This window comes from Epinephelus moara, chromosome 16 (genome assembly GCF_006386435.1).
Source record: "Epinephelus moara isolate mb chromosome 16, YSFRI_EMoa_1.0, whole genome shotgun sequence".
Taxonomy (NCBI): Eukaryota; Metazoa; Chordata; class Actinopteri; order Perciformes; family Serranidae; genus Epinephelus; species Epinephelus moara.
This window is the reverse complement of record NC_065521.1, coordinates 23,031,649-23,048,719: the sequence shown is the minus strand read 5'-3', so window position 1 is coordinate 23,048,719 and position 17,071 is coordinate 23,031,649. Positions and strand designations below refer to the sequence as shown.

General features: G+C 45.9%; 1 protein-coding gene across 5 annotated transcripts in view; it reads left to right on the top strand.

Moving 5' to 3' along the window:
- Positions 1-17,071, top strand: part of samd11 (sterile alpha motif domain containing 11) — a 58,134-nt gene that overhangs the window by 27,904 nt on the left and 13,159 nt on the right. For 4 of the 5 annotated variants that reach the window (XM_050063811.1, XM_050063809.1, XM_050063806.1 and 1 more), the window contains exons 5-7: positions 6,638-6,730; positions 11,139-11,330; positions 16,893-17,046. In XM_050063811.1, the coding sequence (XP_049919768.1) occupies positions 6,638-6,730; positions 11,139-11,330; positions 16,893-17,046 (439 nt within the window). The remainder of the gene's footprint in view (positions 1-6,637; positions 6,731-11,138; positions 11,331-16,892; positions 17,047-17,071) is intronic. The other variant, XM_050063808.1, reaches the window with a different exon arrangement.

Below are 17,071 nucleotides of genomic sequence, written 5' to 3'. Positions count from 1 at the left end.
TTAAGATATTGAGACACCTCTTTTTGCCACCTCTTATCGTTTTATTTAAAATAAAAGTAGGTTGTCTTTAGCCATTTAGCACCATTAGTTTCAAGTTCTTTAATTTCATATGCACATCAATTACAGTGAAACAGTTGTTAGAAATAAAAATCTTGCATCTCAGGCTCCCTCTAACAATGCTCATTAAATATGCATCAAAGAAAATCACACAAGTAAAAAACAAAATGAGAAGCTAAGACATGAAATAGCACTGAAATTATAGTGATTATTATGGATGTAACCCATAATACTTGGCCTTTTTTTCTAGTATCTGCTGACTTTGGCCCACATGAAAGATGTATATCTAAAATACAGATCCTGAAAAAAGACACCAGCAAATATCAACACATTTTAACAAACACTTTTTCCCCTAATTAACAAATGAGATGTCTTTTAATCAGTAAAGGCCATACCTTTGCTCTGCTGTTGCCCTGGCTTTGACCCTGTCCTTTCTTACAACATTAGCCAGAGGCACAGCTAGGGCCATAATCAGCCCAGACCCAACACCTCCATACCCTCTCTCTGTGTGTTCATCTCCTCTGTCTGCCAGATTAATTGTCCATACGGTGCCTGTGATATCAGGCAGGGTGGGTGGAAGGTGGAGGGTATTAGACTGCTCAACAGCCAGCCCAGTCAGTGTCTTAAACCCCGGTTTGGGACGGATTTCCACCCAAATACTGGCCTAATCAGCCGCTGAACTTAATGGAGAAATCAGAGCCTTGGGTAGTTATCTTAATGAAGGAAGACACAAGGGGATAGAGGTGGGCGGGTGGGGGTTGATGGAGGAAGGGGTGAACACAGTGTGGCCTACGCTAAGGGAGGTCCAAGACCCTAAAATCTGTCCGTTTGAGCATTAAAGGGAGATTTAACAGGCTGCCTAAGCAGCTCGCTCCGTGTCTGTAAACAAGTCCAATCCGATCAGCCACTGGCTCTAATTCTGTCTGCCAGTGAAATTAGACACACAAACACACAATTACACACAAATAACACATAGTTATACAGATGCATGCCCACGCAGAATCAACACAGGTTCAAATTTGCGACCAAATGCATAGGTGGGTGTAATGCGTATGAAGTTTTAGAGCAGTGGATTATTTGACTTTGAAATAGATGGAGACGGTAAGCGCAGCTCGCTGTCTATGATATTGTGTTTACTCTGTTCTGTCAGTCAGCTCTCCTGTTTGACTTACCCTCCCAAAAACGTCATTCAGTGAACTGTGGAGGGAGAGAATCTGAGAGACAGAGAGAAACTGAGGATAAGAGAAAGAGAAAGTCAGCAACAGAAAGAGAGAGAGATGCAGTGATGGAAGAAACATTTGGAAATAAAGAGACAGAGGAAAGAGAGATGAATGAGTGCGGTGGTGGTATCAGGGGAGGGCAGGCGGCAGCTATGGCGGCGGACGGCTCCGTCTGTTTGTGTGTGTGTGTGGGTCAGAAGGAAAGGGAAGCAGGCTTGCCGGGTCGTCTCTGCGCCGGAGTGGGCCGTTAATTAAATCTGAGGGACAGACAGGAGGGCTGCCTCCCTCCCTCTCTTCTCCTCTCCCTCCCTCATTCGCTCTCTCACTCCCCAGCCGCTGGCTATTCAGAGGCTCTGTGAGAGGTGGAGGGGAGGGAGGAGGGAGGGGCAGAGCAGGGGCGCCGACGCTGAGAGTCTGGCTGCCTGTGGAGACTGTAAACCGTGGCTCTGCGGTCAGACCGGAGACTCAAACAGGCAGATAAGGTGTTTTTGGACCGCCACTCTCTCTCTCCTCTGCTCCCTGCACTCAGATTCCCAGAGGCAGTTACAGCCTGTCGGTGTGTGTGTGGTTGGGGGGTTGTAGCAGTGGTTTGGGGCTTGAGCACATTTTTGTGTGTGTGTGTGTGTGTGTTTGAGCGTGCGCACCTTTCCGTGTGTGGTTTTAAATGCTTGGTTTTAGATGTTTGCTTGCGTGTGAATCTGCAGCGTGTTTGTGCAAGACCTTTCTTTTCCAACCTGATTGTGAGCGAGGATTGCTTTTAAAGTATTACCGGCTAATTATTGCACGATTAGCATAGAAAGCCAATTCTAAACAAAGGAAACACTCCAGGATTTCTGATGATATTAGCTCTGTCACACAGAAGCAAGAAGGGAAATGTGGGTCGTAAATATTTTAAAACATCCCACTGCTTAACAGGAATGTAATCGCACTGCCATAACAAAATGGCTTCTCAGGGTTATTATTCATAAAGACATGCTAACCCATCTGTCAAGAGATGAAATTCACAGATGCCAAAATAGTCAAGTAAATAGTGAAATGAATACTTATTTTTTCCTTTAGAGCACTTAAAGGAAATCAGAACAGAAGTTTCAGTGTAGTAAGTCCAGTCTGTGTGTGTTTTTTCACGTCATCTTTGGGGCAGTGATTGTGTCTTTGTTTTTTTGCATTTCATTTCTAAAGGTCACCTCATAATAGACAAGTGTCGACTGTACTTTGCCTTCATCCTTAAAGTTGAATTTGATTCAATACTTTTTTAAAGTTTGGACAAGCTACTTTTTGTGTTCATCATGTTTAGAGTAATGCATTGCTAAGTAGCACTTCAGATTTCACTGTTATCAGAGGTACTGTTACAGTACTGACATCAGTCAGTGAACCTGTGAAAATCTTGTGACTTCCATTTTGAATAGAAATCCAACAGAGTTGTTTGATGATGCCTTTAAAACTTTAATAGCGTTAATAACCTGTGGCTTGAACACTGACTTGAGCAGAATATTAATATGCATATTCTGACAAGAGCAGTTGCCTAGCAAAGCAGCTGTACGAGGAAGAAGCAGTTGAACGCTGTAGTGACACATTGAAGAGATAAGAGTACATTTAAGAATGGCAGAGGCCACCAGGTGATCAAAAACATAAATATACTTTATCAGAAGGATTTTGTTGTGAGCTGTTAGTCATGCTCAGGTTAGATTCACCTTTTTTCCATCAATCCATTTAATCTTATGCTTAAACAAAGAATTGAGTAACTTACAACTTACTCAGCTCAGGACTTATTGTAAACAACCCTGTGTTACTGCTGCTGGAAACATCACCTCTTGTGCAGACGATTTTTACAGGAAGGACCTACTGCAGCCGACAAAATAAAAGCTTGCATAAATAGCCTTTAGGTTCAGTTTATTGTGTTATGTAACTTTACTGTGTTGCAAAGGGGACATTTATTCATGTGACACTGTCACAGATTTAACAGACTGTAAGGTCAGCCATACGTCACACGTACCAACCCTGTCTTTCCGTGATTTCCTTTCTTCTTCTTTAGTTCTCTGCCTCTTAAATTCTCACTTCCTGTTAAAAAGACATTGAGCATGACAATCTGAGGAGCCATGGTTCTGTGAGTGTACGTTTGCACGTGTTGGCGATGGCGCATCCTCTCCTCAGCGTGAGCAGAGGCGCCTCTCTCCCCATCTCCATCACCCACCCCCATTCCTCCCCCATCCTCCCCTCCCTCTCCCAGCTGCATCGGCCTGTAAGCCAATCAATGGCAGGGCTTTCAGGGCCGGCGGAGGCCCCGGCGCACGGAGGGGGGATCAATAAGTTATTAGCACCATTCTGTCAGCTGTAATGTGGAGATTGATCGGGGGGCTGCGGCTGGCGGCCCACCCCACGTCCCCGCCTGTCACTCCCCCCCCCCTTCTCTCCCCCACGGCCCCCCCCCCCCCGCCCGCTAAAGATGACAGATTAAGGAGTAAGAGNGCTGCGGCTGGCGGCCCACCCCACGTCCCCGCCTGTCACTCCCCCCCCCCTTCTCTCCACACGGCCCCCCCTCCCCGGCCTGATAAAGATGACAGATTAACGGAGTAAGAGAGGAATTAAGGAGTCTGGCTGTCTGAGCTGTCACCACGCTCCATGGGATGGAGAGTGGAGAGGAAGAGGACTAAAGTTTGAGGGAGGAGAGGAAATCAGAGAGTAAGAAAGAAAGAGGAATGCCTGCCTGACGGTTTGCCCTGGTGGTGTCACATGAAAGAGAAGTGGTTTAGGTCCTGCTGTTTCCTCTTTCTCTGTCTGTTTTCATCCCTCTTTTCTCTCAGCGGGAGGAACAGCAGATAAGGAAGAGGTTAACTAGCAAGGAGGAATTGGGTGGTCGAAAAAAAGTTCGCTTGTAGACTGTTTACCAGAAACGGCAGAAACAGAGGGCATAGCTGTTAATGCTGTTTGCACTTAATTATTACACTCTTTTGACAGTTAAAATCACGGTACACTCCTGACTCCATAACCACTAATTCTTCAGCATTATTAACAATCAGGTGATAGGGAAATGCCCGGGGTAGCAAACTTGACTGTAAGCAGTGTTAGTGGGAGTAAAAGGGTTAGCATAGACGCTAGCAGAGCTCAGGGTTCGGCATTAAAAGGGAGCGCCGGAGCTCTAAGAAGCCCCATTTAATTGGCTTTAAAAGCTTTCCGCCCTCAAATCTCTGGCCCTCGGGCACTCGCTCAGGAGACGCAGTGTCTTGAGTGAGGTCGGCTCAAGAGACGACTCAAGTGTGTGTTTGATCATGAGAGACTCTGGGTGTGGGTGTAAGCATGTGTGTGTGTGTGTGTGTGTGTGTGTGTGTGTGTGGAAGAAGAGGGGAGGGGGTTTAACTAATGGGGGTTCTCTCTCTCTTTGTTAATATTTCACTAATAGGATAGATGGAGACCTTTTTGTGTTTGTCTTTTTTGTGAGAGGGCCTGTGAAAGAAATGGACTGAACATGATTTTGAAAATGAGAAGAAAACAGAGTGACATATCATAAAAGAGATGACAGAAAAAGTAGGAATTGTGAAAGACATTTAGTATACGTGTGTGTGTGTGTGTGTGTGTGTGTGTGTGTGTGTGTGTGTGCATGCACTTGTCCATTAGCCCCCCTCCCTCCTCCCCACACTGCCTCCTTAGGATAGTATAGGGAGTGGATCTCCTCAGGACCTGAGAGGCAACATCAAACACTGGATCATTAGTGAACCTCCCCCCTCTCCCTGTCTCTCCCTTTCTCGTTCCATGCTCGCCCTCTCATCAACACCAGGGCTCCTTCAGCAGCCCAACAAAATCCTCTGAGTCCTGTCTAAGTGTCTCTCTGTCTCTTTCCGCTCCCTGTCTATCTGTGCCTTGTTATAGAGAAGAAAGAGCATAAGTTTGGGTGATAGGTTAAGGGTTAAAGGTCAGACTGCACTCCAGCTTCACTTCTCTGTAGATGACTGTCCAGGCGTTGCTAAGGTAACAATAATATCAGGAGTGGACACATGACAGAAATGTTGTTTGCTTGGGTATTGCTATGAAATTACCTTGTGTTTTTTACACCATGTTCAGTGTTTCTCCGCGATGTTTACACATGCTGTGCAAATGATGAAAAATTGCTTTGTTGAAAAAGGGAGACGGAGAAAGAGAGAAGAACCGTTCTTCTCGAGGGAGGGGGGAAAAAACGCTCCCCCCACCATCCCTAAAAATAAGCACTGAAAAGTGAGAGAGAGAAAGCGAGTGAAAAGAGAAAGAAGGGAAACAGTTGCTGCTGTGGCTTGGCTGTCTGTGTGGAGGAAGAAACGGAGTCAGAGAAAAAGCAGAGGTGCATGAGATAGAAATAGAGAAAGAGAGAGAGAGAGAGAGAGAGAGAGAGAGAGAGAGAGAAAGATAGAGCAATGACAAACGGCTTTTTCCTTCCTGCCGGCGCTGCGTGCGATGTGCTCTGCATCCCCTCTCTCGCTGATTAGGCCCGTATTGATTTGAGGTGTGTTTGAGGGGGGTGGAGGTGAGGCGATTGGGCGGGAAGGAAGAGAGGGATGAGAGGGGAGGAGAGGAGGAGGAGGAGGAGGAGGAGGCAGTAGGGGGTGCTGTAATTGTACACTAGATGCTCCTCTTTGGTGGCAGGGGAGGAGGTAGGGGGAGAGCAGAGAGGAAGAGACGGAGGCAGGGTGGGTGTTAATGGGAGGAGAGAAAGAACTCCTGATGGGAGGAGGTTTCAAACACACCTAGAGGAGAAAGAGAAGGAAGCAGATGGAGAAATGAGAGGAAGATCCGAAGTGTGTTTATGAGGGGAGGACAGCAACAAGAGAGAGGGGAGTAGCTGTCGTGGAGGTACAAAAACTAAAAATAAACACATGATATAGTCATAATGTCGGCTGAGAGGGATTTCTCAAGCAGCTGAGAGGCTCTCACGCACTTTAGCTCAGTCAGAGGCTTTTGTGCCAACATCTGGAAAAAGCGAAGAAAGGAGAGAGGAGAGAGGAAGAGCAGTGATAACACTTGAGGACAGACTGTTGGAAAGAGACGTTGGAGGAGACACAGAGAGACAGAGCCCTCCTCCCTCCTTCAGATAGACAAACACACACACGTGAATGAGCCGGGCAGATCTGTCATCCACGGCGGTGCAGGCCCCCTCTCATATCTGACAGAACAGGCACATCTCCAGACGCCCGTGGCTCGCTTCACTCGCTCTGTTTCTCTCTTCCCCTCCACCTATCACTTGTTTCCTCTCTTTAGCTCCTTTTTTACCCTCTCTCTTCTAACTCTGCATTTTCAAAGCCGCTGCCATGTACACAGGTAGGCATAGAGCGAAGAGGCAATATCAAGATTTTACTCTTCTTACTGACTGCTCTTGTCTCTCTCTGTGTTTACAGATGACCTTCTAGGCAAGAGAAGAAGCTTCTCTCCCAACAGCAGCAGCGAGTGTCCCTCTGACAGCAAGAAGTCACGTAGCGTATCCCCCAAAGGTAAGACCACGCAGACTATTTGTGTGTTGTGACGTTACAGATGTGCGTAGACACATGTTTTCTGAAAGGACACGAGTGGACATTGTAGTAGGGAAGACAGGATGGCTGAGTGTTTAAGTGAAAGAGAGGGGAAGGAAGCTGCAGAGTAAAGAGGAGGGAGGCATGAGGTGTGATTGGTTTGGCTGCTGGTGGTCAGTGTGTTAGGGTTAGTATCACACACACACCTCTACACACAGTCTCAGTTTCTCACATACTTGAAGACACTTCCATGCCATTATTTCTTTTAACCCATTCCTCTCTCTTGCACACTCACAGTTTGATACACACACACATTAGGGGAAGTCAGTAGAGGTTCAGTACACCCAAAATTACCAAAACATAGTATTTTCTCACATATTATTATCCGTATGGAACCATGAAAACACCTACTGAGTTTTGTTTGGAAGACTCTGCTGCTGCTCTAATAAGATGGATGTTTTGTGCACCACAAAAGAATAATTTGTGGTGCTCAAAACATTGAGACGTGACATTTAAAAACTCTACAGCAACTTTTTCTTTCATGTGGAATGACTGGAATCCTTAGTTTACTCAACAGGCCTTACTCCGAACAGTTTTCAATGTGAACGCAGCACATACAGTAATATAATTCCTAAATGACGTAATATCTTAGACCAGTGGTCATCAGCCAGGGGTCTAGGGATCTCCCAGGGCACCTTGCAGGAGTTTCGGGGGTCCCTAGAAAAATGGGGAATAGTTTATTTCCACTATTTAATACTCTATAGAAGCAAGTAAAGGTGCTTTTTATTATGCTAATTTCCCCACGTCCCTGTCTCCTTCTGTTACTGGGAAATTGTCCTTTTCCGCCATCATGGAGGATCTTCTATTATCTTAAAAGCACCTCGAGGAGACAAAGAGTGAGGAGAGAGTCGAGGCTTCTGGAGGAGCTCAGAGCAAGAAAACACAGGTGTATCCTGTGCATCTCTTTCTTGCATCTCTCTCTCACATTGTCATTGGGAGGCACTAAGATGGATAAACACTTGAGTGAGTGAGACACATTAGCATAGTGAAAAGCACCTGAAGAGTCATGAGAGTGACTATTCTGATGAAAGGTTTCACTTCCTCCATCGCCATCCTCTCAACTGTAGTTGACAGCTATAGAATTCTGGTCTTAATCATATCTGACAGCCAAAATCTTATCAAATGTGTATTAATATAGGGGTCCTTGACACGAGAAAGGTTGAGAACCACTGGCTTTGATAATAGCCTCTGTATATAGAATCAAATTTTTGCAGCCGATCCTAACACACACTTTTTTACCTTTTCATCTGCTCTACGAGAGCAACATAAATAACGGATCTTGAGAAGGCATACGTTGGCAAGACAATGCCCCTCTGTAGTGCTACAATCCGGTCACCATCCTCTATTATTCATACCTCCCTCATGCGGCGTGAAACCGGGCGCCCGGTGTGGTGCCGGCACAGCCACTGGGCCTGTCCCTCTGGGCTCCTGAGAAAGACTTCCTGACTGATGCATTATACAGCAGGCAAAACCACAAAACCAAGGGCAGCTTGCCACACATCCAGCCTCATCTCTGGAGACACCTGAACAACATGCATACACATTAACACACACACACTCTGGTGTAAGCCAAACATCATCGGCACACACACACTGATACAAATAGCTCTGATTATTTGACATGTGGGTAATGTATTATTTTATGGTGGTAAATTCTGTGTAATAAATAGATGGGTGGGAGTATTTGTGTAAGTGCAGATTTAGCTGTGAGGAGCTCAGACTCATCCTGGTGTTGACCTTTGCCCTCTGGGTGACCTTTAACCAACGGCAGCCTGCCTGGAGCCTCTTTCTCTGTAGAGAAGCACTCATTCCTGGCCATTATAGTCTTACTTAGACACAACCCAGCTTCTGAATGATGCATGGGTTTTTGTGGATGTGAGTTTGTGTGTGTGTTGTGTGTGTGTGTGTGTGTGTGTGTGTGTGTGTGTACTCGTCTGTGTCTGTTTGTGCACTGGGACTTGGCTTCCTTTTAAGGCAAATGGGGCTGTGTGTTTTTATTTTGACTTTGTGTTCTTGTGCCTGCGTGGTTAGGTTTTTGGCTTTTAAAGCAAACAACCCCTGTATACGCCTCGCACATATTCTTCCTTTGTGGAGTATTTGCATAAGCGAGACAGTTAAAGAAGAGTGTTTGTGAGACTATGTGTAAGTGTGTGTGCAGCCGGCTGTCCAGAGAAATGCATTTAAGCCACTTCACAACACTGCTGATCCTGTGTCTTAACCTTGAGCTCTGTCCACATTCAGACCCCAACTCTGCACCTGCATGTGTCTCTATATGTGTGTGAGCGTTATCTACGCGTGTCTTCTTGCCTGCAAGTTCGTCGACACACACTATCCCTTAATGACTAATGCAGGTGGAGAAATAGATTGAGTGAGAGAGACAGAGAGGGTAGCGTAGGGATGGAGCCGGAGAGATTGGATGCCGCTGTGTAAATGATGTCTGTTTTTCTTTCTGTTGCAAAGTCGGCACCCCCTGCTGTGTTTAGAGAGCGAGAAAACTTCAGACAGTCACAGACGAGTTGCGTGCGCACACAAACACACACACACTTGAGGACCTTGGGTGGATTAGCTGAAGCTTGGCGGTGGAGACAGAGATGCTTGCGTGCTCGCTTCCTCCCCCACCACCACCTCCAACCCACCTCCGCTCCTCAGCGCCACTCCTGCTCGCCTGCCCGGGGCCAGGCTCAGGTTTCAATAAGAAGGAGGGTGGTAAAAATAACCCCTGCTTTCCTCTGCTTCTGCCTCCTCCTCATCCTCTTTCTCCCTCCTCTAACTCCCAAACCACCTCCCCATATCCCCCACCACCCTTACCTTAGATCATGTTACTATTGACAGAGAGAGGGAGGAGGGAGGTCAGAGAGAGAGATTAAGTGTGGGGACTGACAGCTAGATAGATATCATACACCACATCACCTTCACAACACCTTAAACACAGCACAGCAGTGCACATAAATACACACTTGATGGAAGAAGCTGAGCCTTTTTCTGTAGTCTGCATTAAAAAAAAGTCAAAAGACAGTACAGTAAAACAACCCTACTTATAATCTTTAACCTTATGTGAATGTTACTGCAGGGTTACTGCTTTGCTTTCCCTCGCATCAAATAGTGAGTTCATGTGAGGGTCAGGCTCAGATCATTAACAATGCTTTGCTGTATATATATATCTACATCTGAAGAGGTTTCCAATCAATCAGGGATTTTTTTAATGAATAATCTGCACAAGCATGTTTTTTGGCTGATAACTGAGGAAGCATTCACGTCAGAGTGCAGTAATCGTCTGATATATGCAAGATAGAGGGTGTATAAAATGAGTTCTGGTTAGTTCTTCACTTTGTGGTGTTTACTATGGCAGTGTGTCCTGATTGAATGTTGTGATGTTTTTTAAAACTGCCTAAGAAACTGTTTTCATCCAAAAAAATACACACCTGTCTTATCATCCGGAATTACCAAAAAACATTCCTTCTCTCTGAATTGTGAATCTGTAGAAAGCTCAGAGTGCTCTGAATTACTCATGAGCTCTCCATTCAGAAAATCTGTTCACACAGCTGAAAAATTCACTTCAAAAAAATTCATGTTTATAGTTCAGTTTTAATTTTGAACTACGTTCACAGTCCCAAAATGAAGCTATTTTACATGAATTTCTTCCATTTATTTATTTTATTTTTTTAATAAAATAAAAACTTCTGATCGTCATTTCCTCTCAGATATTTCCCAAGACTGATTGGAGTCTTCAACTTGATGTGTCGTATTAAATTTGTTGCCGATTTGCCTGACATTTGGACTTTTTTCTCCTGGCAGGCACAATTTGCTTAAAAATGTGAGATTTTTTCCGTTGAAATCTGTAACTGATTTATTCATTAAACTTCTTAAAATATTTATATAAACTGACATCAGCATTACAGGTAGCTGCGCTGTCTGAACTGCAAGCCGATGTCAGAGTCCATCCTCTCGTTGAATAGTGTTTCCCTCCTGTTAAAATGCATATCTACTCTTTGTGGTTAGGTTTAGTTCAGATATAGCTTGTGAAACACGAATTGACGGGGAAACAGTCTTCAATTCGACACTGGCATTCTGCATGTGTTGTTAATCCTTGGGTGCCGAGAAACGCTGCATGAGCGTTAAATGACGACGAGATGAGATGAATGAGATGAGTGTAGACGTGAATGAATACATAATTATTTAATCATATGCTGAAAAGATAGCTCACTGTACAGTATTGAGGTAATGGCATGATAGAGTTATAGCGCCTGCAGTGTCAAGTCAGTATTTGTCCCCTGATGAGATGGATATTGACAGTCATTGATTAACATAAGTGTCTCCCTCCTTTCCTCAGAGAACTCTCAGAGCCCAGTGGTGGAGGCAGGCGGCAGCCACGGCCACATGAGCCCTGAGGAGCACTACAGGCGCATGATGTCAGCGCTCAGCGAGCAAGGGTCCTATGAAGAACAGCAGCAACGACTCTACCAGCTGGCGAGCAGCATGGGTCTGCCCGGCCATGGTCAGTCCACTGGCTCTGTATTTGTAGGTGTGTGTGTGGTCATCATTATCCTCAGTGTCACTGTATTGGCTTTCAGATATCTGCAGATTCATGTTGTTGCACCTTACTGTATATACCTCAGTGCACAGTAGATGTTTAAATTCAGAATTCATACTCTACCAGTGAGAACTGACTCATGAAAGATCTAGAGGTACTCTTCCCTTTAAACTTTGAAATAACTTTAAAGTTAGTTTGAAGTAACTTGAGATTTACTTCAAACTAAAAGAGGTTCCTTTGGAAGCACTTCACCAGCTTCTATAAAAAACACCTCTTCCATCACCTGTCACCAAGTCACTGTGATGCAGTGCTACTTTGTAACCCCAGAGTGTCGCACTGTGTTCAGGGTACCATGTTAAGGTGTGCCACACTGCTGCCATTGTAAAACCCCAGCCATGGAGACGGCTGACATTTCTATTTGCGGTGCTTGCCCACCCCGTGTCAAAGTGTCACTCAGGGTGATTTCTGACCACCATGGCTCTCCGTTGTTAACAACACCCACAAGGCTTCGCATGCATCAACACCGCGATTGATCCAGGAGCTCTCATTGGCTGCCTGCCAACCCTCTAAATCTCTCAACACCCTGGAAACCACCAGTGTGTCCCAGTTTTTCTCAATTTCTACAGTCACATAAAATTTACTGGTTTTAGCTTGAGAGAATTGTAGTTTGAAAAAAAAAAAAAAAGAAAATGAGAAAAGTTGCCTCGTTTGGATTTTATAAGTTGGCTTTATATTCATCTCACTGTGGCTGCCATTAAATGTTAACCTTTTTCTCACATTTTTGTAAAGAATGTAACATTAAGTCTTACCAGCCTTTATGAGCTCTTTCGCAGTAGCATAAATCCAATCGATGCCCTGGCCGGATTGTAGTTTGAGCTACTTTTATTTTTATTTGATTAGTAATGATTTTTAATTGCTGGCTGCAAATCTAGGGGGCGAAGCCTATAAACGCTTTAATTGCCTTTTCCCCGTGTCTTAGAGGAGTTAGAGGCAAGATGCAGTGCATTGTGGGGGTTTTATGGCCCAGGGTGCAGTCTGATCGCTGGCTTCCTTTCCCAGAAACCTCGCCGGTATGAGGCAGACGCTCTGGCGCAATACAGACATACTCGCTCCCTTTCTTCACTTCCACATTCCAAAATCGTTTGATAGTTTCCAAACTGTCCTTTATTCAGCACGCGTGCATTCCTCTTCCAAACTGCACTTAAAAGCTTACTATGTGCAGAAGAAGAGGTAAAGAGAAACCAGGAATATGAGTCCAAAAACAAAAAAAACCTGAGGAGAGAAGTGGTCAAAGGAAACGAGGGAGGAACAGAGACGAGGGAAAGTGAATAAATAACTTCTCCTGGAGCAAGAAATCAAGAAAAAAACCAAATACATACAAGTTTACGGTTCATTAATGATGCTCAGGTCACACACTTAAATACAACTACCATTTAAAACACAACTTCACGGGAAGATTTCCTCGTAGCAACGTGTGTGTTTACATTTGCTGTTGTGTTTGTGCGTGTCAGATCCTCTAAGCGGATGATGAGCCATGGGCATCACAGGCTTTGCCAACACTCCCTGACAGCCAAGCCTTTGGTGTTACTAATATTCCTTTTCTTCCACACCTGGCAACTTCCTCCGTCGTAACCAACTGCTTATAAGTTTATGTAGAAAACTTATTATAACACCACCTTCACATCCTCCCTTTCTCCAACTAACAATCAGAGCTTGTTAAGAAACTGACACTCTGAGACACAAACGGTCCAGGAGGTGGGACACCGGGACGCCTTGTCTTTTGGCGTCGCTGAAGTGACACGAATCACTTCAGCGAGAGCCCCTTGACATTGACCTGGTCTCTGATGGGGCCCCTGTGACCCCCTCCTCCCTCCCCCTTGCCCCCCACCCCCACCACCACCACCCCCATCACCCCTACACATCTCCATCTCAAGCACTGCTTTTATACCCTCCACTCCCCTCCTCCTTTTCCTTACCCCCACCTCCAACTTTCCCTTTAGCCTTGGTCCCCGCAGAGCATCCTTTCATGTGTTTGAAGTGTGGGGCACAGAAAATTAAAGTGTGTGTGCGTGAAAGAGGCAGGGGTGAGGAGGAACTCTGTGTGCATGTGTGTGGGTGTGTGTATGAATGTGTAGGTGCAAGGTGTTGTTTGAGAGGTTCTCTCTGGACCTGATGGGCAAAAGAGGAGTAGAGAAGGGGAGTGGGGGGCTGCAATTGGGGGTGGAGGTGGAGGGGTGGCAGGGTTGTAGAAATGGCCAGGAGGGCTTTCCCTCCCTCTTCATATGATGAAAGGAGAGTGAGGGAAGGAGAAAAGAAAAAGAGAGGTGGGGGTAGATATCCAGATGAAAGTGAAGGGAGGGGTGGGATGGAAGGGGCGTGCTTCTGTTTTGTCTCCTGCACTTTAGTCTGATTTGAAAACACGGCGCTACACACAGCATCTTTATCACCATCATCCCAGAGAGCCTGAAAACTCGAGCACGTGACTGGTCAAAGTACAGACGGTCAAAACCTTCCGAGCGACAAACTCGCCACATATTTACTGCTTGCTAAGCCCATGATATCGGCTGAATACCTCTTCCTGAAAAGATACTTAATTTTCTGGTGTATGGTGCGCTTTAGCGGATGGATGTCGGCTTTTGTGTACCTGCCAGTCCGCCAAATCCATCACGAGGCCGGCCAAGCTGCATCAGTGTGTCGCTCCTCTGCATTCTCACGCCGAGAAAAACCCGGCTTAACCGAGGGGATTTAGGCCCAACACCAGGAATGATGGCGGGGAGAAAAATGGGATGGCACAAAAGAGGGATAAGCGGGATGGGTCCAAGTGGTAAACTGGGACCTCCCAAAATAACTCCTGCAAAGCAAGACGTGTGTGTGCGCGAGTGTTTGTGTGTCCTCAATTAGGACTCTAATTTGCAGATGAAGGGACTCTCCCCTTGTGTTCCAGCAGCTGCAACACCAAGAGTTTTAGAGGGGGAAATTCTGAATCTGAGTACCTACTCTGTACACACACACACACCCCCACACACACTGAAGGGTAGAGCCCCAGGTGACCCTACTCCTCTCCGTTCACATGAAAGAGAATTAGAGACAGTGGGGGAGAGAGGGAGACAGCAAAATATGGACCCAGTGTTGAAGTGAAGCTTTACAAACATGCGCTGGATAATAAAAGAGAAAGGAATAAGACAAGAAGTTGAAGAAATAATGGACAGAGAATTTATCAAGTCAAATTTGAATTTCCACTATTTTATACAGCGTGCATTGTCTGGGTCAAAGTCAAGGCCCTAGCTACCACTGAAGACTCCCATCTTGGGATTTCAGTCTGATTTTCATGTTTTTAGACTAAACATCTTTGACTGAAATAAAAAAGCTAAATAAAATAAACATGATTTGGTATTCTCAGACAGAATTAGAAAATATAATTGAACAATGAAATTGTTTTTATGAATATTTGAATAAATCTCTGGCAGTCTGGTTTGTGGCTCAGGCCAGTGGGGTTCAGCTGGTGGAATCTGGACTCATAACCTCAGTATTTTTCTGGCTCCGGCCCTGGTTAAATATAATCACAGTATTAGTCAGCGGATGGAAACAGTTGTATAAGGTACAAAAGCCTGTGCTGAACACTGGGCAGTGTGTAGAGTTTAAAAGACGTGGGCGTTTGCAAGGCAGGGAGAGTCTAGCAAAGGATGCTGTTGAGTTGCATTGTGGGAATTGTAGGTTACAGTGTTTTTAGAGCCTGACTAATTAAGGTCTGCAGCCTAAAGTTAGGGTTTCTCCCTTGTTTCGTATTTTGGCTGCGATATAGTCAGCATATCTCGGGCTCTGTAACATCGATCTGCACCATTCTTTTGTTTAAATCCGTCGCTTGGAAGTCCCCAAACTTTATGGAAGTGCGATACTAAATCACTGGAGCACCCCGTTAACTGGCCCAGTCGTACAGAATAATTGGTGAGGCAGGATTGTGACCACAGGAAATTCATAGAGGTCAACTCTTCCACCCTGTCACCCCTGCACTGTGTATGCAAGCGCACAACAGACTGTGTGTGTGTGTGTGTGTGTGTTTGTGTGTGCGCTCTGGGGCTCCAGTTCCCTCTGATCCCTCCCTTATCTCTCACAACCCCCCCCCCCCCCCCCCCTTACCCACACACACCCACACATACACACACACACACCCTTGTCTGCCGCCAGCCGAGTCCCCTGCGGCCTGGCGCAGCAAACAGATCGATACACCGGAGCTAGGCCGCATTAATATCTGTCGCTTCACCCCCCCCACCCCGGCGCCTGCTCAACTGCTTCAGCACACACACAGCACACAGAAACACACAGCCAGGCACGCACACGCAGGCACCTAAATCACACAGACACACACAAACACACGTCACACCCGCACCGGCGGCGGAAATGGCCCCTAGCTCCCGAGGGATCTGTCTAATTAAAAAAGAGGGGGAGGAGGGGAGGCGGAGAAGAGCGGAGAGAGAGGATAGATAGATTGAGGCAGAGAGAGGGAGGAGAGAGAGAGCAGGATGGATTTTTCTCTCATTAGAAGCCATGTCTCCTGGTGTGGCCTGGCCCGGCTGATAATGATGAGGCCTCTTCTCCTACGAGAGCGAGAGAGAACCGGGGCTGCTGGGAGACGGAGAGAGAGAGAGGGGATGAGTGAAGAAAGAGATGGAATGAGGCGAGTGGTGGAGGGCAGGAGGTGGAGATAGGGGGCAGGCAGAGATAGAAGGAGAAGGTGTGATGGTGGCGGAGGTGGGGAGGGGTAAAAACACTCTGTGCCCGATGTGTGAAGTCGTGTTTTGCTCTGCCGTACAAAAACGCACTGGTCATTATTTGTTTTGAAAACATCATCACACACCATCATTTTTTTTTCATGGCGTCCTTCTAGCCCTTTTTCATTTTTCAGCTTCCACCTCTTTATTCCTCACATTTGCTTGAAACCGGTCAGCTCAGTTCCAACGAGTGACAGATGGACTTGAGCGCTATGTGCTAATTTCATACACCTCTGCCAAAATGTCTGTTTTTGTTTATCCTTGTTCAGTGAGTGTGTGTGTTTGTGTTCATGTGTGTCTGTGTGCGTATATGGATGTAACATGAGGGATTAGAAAACGCATAATCATTTTCAGTATTAAAGTGGAAATAACTTATTGGGTGTTGTACTTAGCCCTCACATATATCAGTACAGGATGACAAAAAACTTTTTAAAGTATGCTTCACTTCTGCTATTTTGCCTGAAAAATTTTAACAGCTAATGTACACCCCACTTAAAATAAGCCATCAGCTATAAGCTGCTGAAACGTATAGTCAGGAGGATTTTCTGTTTATAAATGTTCCATACGAAGATGAGCTTCTGTTTATATCTGAGCATAGACGGGAGCAGCTGGATGCTAAATTTGTTTTTATCCTCCCCTCTGTCTCCCTCTCAATTCTTGCCTCCCTTCTGCTGATTTTCCTCTCTTCTTTCCTCAACTTAATCCTTCATCATCTTCATCACATCACCTCTATCTTCCCATCTCTCTCCCTCCGCTGTGCTTTGCCCTCTTGCTCTTTACCCAGACATGCTGCGTGCTCGCCAGGAGGCGTTGGCTGCTGCGGTGAGGAATCCAGCAGCCTTAGAAGCTCACCTGCCCTCAGCGGGCAGCTCCTCCTCTTCCAGCCAGAGACGCAAGCAGGGTCTGCCGCAGCACCGGGACGCACATTACACCGACAGGTAAGAGACGGATGCAAACACACAC